Source organism: Juglans microcarpa x Juglans regia, chromosome 7S (assembly GCF_004785595.1).
Source record: "Juglans microcarpa x Juglans regia isolate MS1-56 chromosome 7S, Jm3101_v1.0, whole genome shotgun sequence".
Lineage (NCBI taxonomy): Eukaryota > Viridiplantae > Streptophyta > Magnoliopsida > Fagales > Juglandaceae > Juglans > Juglans microcarpa x Juglans regia.
Window position 1 is genome coordinate 17,531,489 of NC_054607.1, and position 4,827 is coordinate 17,536,315.

The 4,827-nt window shown below is 31.3% G+C and overlaps 1 protein-coding gene across 1 annotated transcript; it reads right to left on the minus strand.

Annotated features, from left to right (window-relative positions):
- Window positions 1–329: 329 nt before the first annotated feature.
- Window positions 330–3,528, minus strand: LOC121241443. The gene is made up of 3 exons (XM_041139223.1): window positions 3,114–3,528; window positions 785–944; window positions 330–682 (listed from the first exon to the last, which is right to left on the minus strand). Exons 1-3 carry the CDS (start codon window positions 3,421–3,423, stop codon window positions 616–618), a joined length of 537 nt encoding a protein of 178 aa, XP_040995157.1. The 5' UTR covers window positions 3,424–3,528; the 3' UTR covers window positions 330–615.
- Between the last annotated feature and the right edge of the window lie 1,299 nt (window positions 3,529–4,827).

Consider the following 4,827-nt stretch of genomic DNA (forward strand, 5'->3'; position numbering starts at 1 on the left):
TTTTGAACCCCTGTATTTGGAGAAAATTTCTTCTGTGAGTTTTTAAAAAAATTAGCATTGCTCTTTCAGACAAACAGAATAAATGTGCTAAGTCCCATATTGTAGTAAGTTGTAGTGGTCTCCAACTTCAAGTAAGAACCCCTTTATTTTAGCATTGTTTTTAAAAAACTGGAATTTTTTTTTTTGATAAAGTGCAGTAGAAAAAACGCATCTAGTGTTAATACCCATTGATGGTTTATATAGAAAAAATTATGTAGAAAAAATCTTAGGAATGAAGATTTTATACAAATCAGAATAACGTCTCAAATACATAATTTGAAAGTCTCGACTTACAAACGCTAAGTTTCTATAAAATATAAATACAAACTCGTCAACGCAGTGACAGTATCAAATATAAGTAAATAACTATGGCTATTAGCCAAAGTATAAGAAATAGTTTGCGTGCATGTAGCATGTCGGCTTCTTGACTGCGAAACTGGGCGTGATCATTATGGAGTGCCAACTCCCTATTCTCGAACTCTGCTTCTCTTTTTTTAAGTTCTTCATCTTGCCTTAATACTTCTGCTTCTCTCTTTTTAAGTTCTTCATCTTTCTTTAATACTTCTGCTTCTCTCTTTACAATGGCTTGCTCTTTGTATTCACTACTATCAGACTACTTGAAAAAGTTGCACTGTGGTAACCCCTGATTATAAATAAATAATCAAGGCAACTTGAGGTCAAAATTTTTGTCATTATTACAGTAATATGAAAACATAAACTTGCAACTACTATTAATTGCGACTACGTCTTTGTTGTAGAGTGGACACCCAAAGAAAGGTTGTCCCGGATTTCTTCGAGTATTTGATATTCTAAGTACAGCTTGATTCCCACAACTGCACATTGGGACGTTACTCGATGTACGATTAAGCAATGATGTTGAAGCAACTGATGACGACATTCTAAATCTGAAAGAGATGTGAGACATAATGTCAGTTATCAGCATATTCACTCTGCACTAAATTTCTATAAACCTTGACCATTTTCTAGAGGTTACCCACTTTTGAGACTTCATATGTGTTTTACATGAAAATATACTATTATGTAGCACTATACTGATATGAATCAGTTGTTGGATTTTGAACATGTTCTCTTAACTCATATGATAACATTAACACCGCATCAACTTAACTAGGCCTTGGAGACTTAGCCCCATGTTTAACTAAGAGGTGTTTCTAGTGCTATCTTTTAAAAAAAAAAAAATCAGAGAGACAAGAATCTTTCACACCTCAACTGCCAAAATGAATTGCCAAGCCTTCATACCTCAAGATCAACAAATGACGTTTTCCAGGAAAGCAAGAAGAGAAAAGTACTGGAGCTGTCAACAAGCAGTGAGGATGAAGAGGAAAAACAAGAGGAAGGCATTCATGTTAGAGCAAAAAGAGGCCAAGCTACTGATAGTCACAATTGACAGCTCAATGGTATATTTGTATGTTATTGATCGAATGTATTTGCAAAATCCATGAGAAGTTGAAATGCAATACCATTTATTTGGATCAGGTGAGAAGGCAAAAAATCAATTACAAGTTGAGATGCTTGCAAGACCTAGTTCCTGGATGCCGCAAGGTAGATTCTTTTTGTTATTTTTATGTGTATATGTGAGTTCATGCTTGCATTAATTGTTTGTGTGCTTAAGTGTATATGTTCTGTAATATGACCCTGAAATTCACAGACAATGGGAATGGCAGCGATGTTGGATGAAATTATCAATTATGTCCATTCACTGAAGAATCAGGTTGAGGTAAGTTGGAAATTAATAAACAAACCAAGGTGTAAACACGATGATGCTGTCATATTGAAATCTAAAGCACTAGCAATTAAAAGATTCTTGTTTCTCTGATTTTTCTTTTAAAAGATAGCATTAAGTATGTGAGAGAGTAGGATTGTTTTCTTTGCATTAAGTTTGAATTAACTCAGTAGGGGTATTCTTGTAGATATCTTAGTATAGTTCTTTGGAAGCTATCATATAGTGTTGGGCAGAGTTTTAAGTTCAAAGTTACAATGGAGACTTTGATATCCATGGTTTTAACTTGGGCAGGTAGAACTAATTCTATTTCATGTAGCATTAAAATCAATTATAATAACATGATCGATGTTGATTTGATGGATGGAAATTAATGTTAATGAATACGAGGGGATTATATATCTGCCGCTTGGATTGGTGTTGACTTGATCTTAACTCTCAAGGAATGTTGGGAAACTATATGTGCAAGAAATGAGCTGTGCTATTTATAAGATCATGTCAATCGAATTTGTGCTGGCCAGGAATGCATGCATGCTAATAATTCCTTTATATTCATCATCGATCATGGCATGATGATCATGATCAAGGAATGCGTTTCGTATAAAATAATCTCCTTACATCAAAAGCATGATCAATTCTTATCCTGAATCAACTCTTCATGTGGAAGGGTAGATTGTGGAAGAAGCAACCCATATTTTTAATAATTCATGCAAAGTGAAGATGTGCATACCGAGTATGTGTGATTCTAGGGCATTTATTAAATAAAAAAGGAAGATATATCTCATATTAGGGCTTTGGAGACACTCAATTCAATTCTTTGTATTTGGTCTTTCTATTAGTATTTCCATTATATATGAAAAAGAAGAATGAAATGGATAGTCAGGGAAAATACAGGGTGATGGTTGATGGAATGCCCATCCTGCTTTTGTTACTACATGATGTACATATACATTGACAAGTAATTTTTCTTTCTGTTTCCTATAATATGATGTTCATGCCTGTATGTAAGACGTGGAATGCAAACTAATTGAATGGAACCAACCATTTAGGAAACCCAATCTCCCTTGAATCAAACTAATCAGGAACCCACTTCAATCCAAAAAAAATAGCTATTCATACCAATCTACGCCTGCCTTGTTGCTAGCAGAAGTATAGGCTCAATAATCTCCTTATATCCAAAATAAATAGCTAACAGCGAAACAACAATTAGAACTTATACTATAAAAACACATACAATCTACTATAAAATACATACAATGATTCAGGGCTAACAGCGAAACAACAATTAGAACTTATAAAGCACCACGAAATCATAAGGAGAAACGAAAGTAACCTCGGATGGCGCCGTTTGGTGGATCGCTGGAGCGCGAATCTTCCTCGGCGTCGCACAGGTGCGTTAGGGTTAGGTTTATCTTTGGGAGCGAGATCGGGTAGGGACTCGTTAGGGGAAGAAAGAGGAAACGAAGAATAAGAAAGGGGAAGAAAATTTGAGAAATGAAGAGGAGATTCGATGAGTATGGGAAACGAAAGGAAGAGGGATTCGAAATCGCCCTGGGAGAGCAGAGAGTTCGTGGGAGGGAGGGAGGGAGACGGATCTTAGAAGAAATCCAAAATGCCGGGTTTTGGTTCACGCAGGCAGCCATAAGAGTGGAAACAAAACGCACCGTTTTATTTACTCAAAACTGTGCCTTTTGTTTCCACGTAGGATGTTGTCCGCGGGGAGGCCTAACTCGTGCCTGCGTTTAGACATTTTCTTAATTTTAATATACTAGATAAGAGCTCACGTGCAAGGCACGTATTCCCTATTGAAAGTACTACTGTATTTCTAATGTGATAGATATGAATTTTAAGATGTATATCAATTAAAAGAATACATATGATAAATGTAAAAATAATCATAAATCTATGCAAAAAATTTTACAAATTATTATAAATATATTTTTAAAAAATTAGGAAAACAAAAAATGTAAAATTATTGAACACATAACAAATCTAATATTTAAAATTAACTAATTATATTGAAATCATAATAGGACATGCATTACTCCACTCCTATAAGACCAATTAGACATGTACATAATAATAATAATAATAATAACAACAACAACAACAATAATAATAAATGAAAATAAAATAAGATAATAATTTTTTTAATTTTTTCAGAAAACTACTTAGATGTGTAAGCGTTATTGGAATAATAAAATGTAAAAAGAGAGTATTAATTTGAAATATAAAAAAGTATAATTTTTTTTTTCAAATGAAAATATTATTAATTTAAAAAGTGATTTATTATGATTTATTATTATGAGAAATAATATGAAGACAATTATTATTTTTTTGAAATGATATCCTATAGTAATAAAATATTATTCTTTAAATTAAAGATAATATTTTCATTTTTTAACTTAAATATAATATTATTATTCTTTTTAAACCTGGAAGTGCAATATCAACCTTAGAAAATAAAAGCATGTTCTTACCAAAATAATGTTTAAAGGATAAAAAGTGTTATTAATTCTTTTAATAATAATTTTAAAAATGCAGTAAAAAATAGATTAATATGGAATGCGTTATCACAAAGAATAAAATAGTGAATACGATAAATTAAAGACCAATTATAAGTCGATGCATAAATTAGAACCTAAAGATAAAAATTGCATTTTGTAAAATGAAAATATTATTAGTCCAATGACTAAGATTTATTTTTATGAATTACTATGAAAAATAATATGAATATAATTGTTAATTTTTCAAATAATATTATATGCGAAATATACTATTATTTTAAAATCTAATAAGAAATATAAAAAAAAAAAATCCTAAGTTGTTAATTTGTTCCACAAAAGTTTAATAAACAAAAATCTTCAATTGAGATTATTTGTAAGATACTAATATTTTATTATTATTATTATATTCTAATTAATATTAGAAGAACAAAAAATCTTAATTGTGTTTTTAAACATGAATTAGAGGACAATAACGTAATTATGCAAATGAGGACAAAAGCATAGTTGTGCACATGGGCTGCGACAAAACCAGTAAAATAA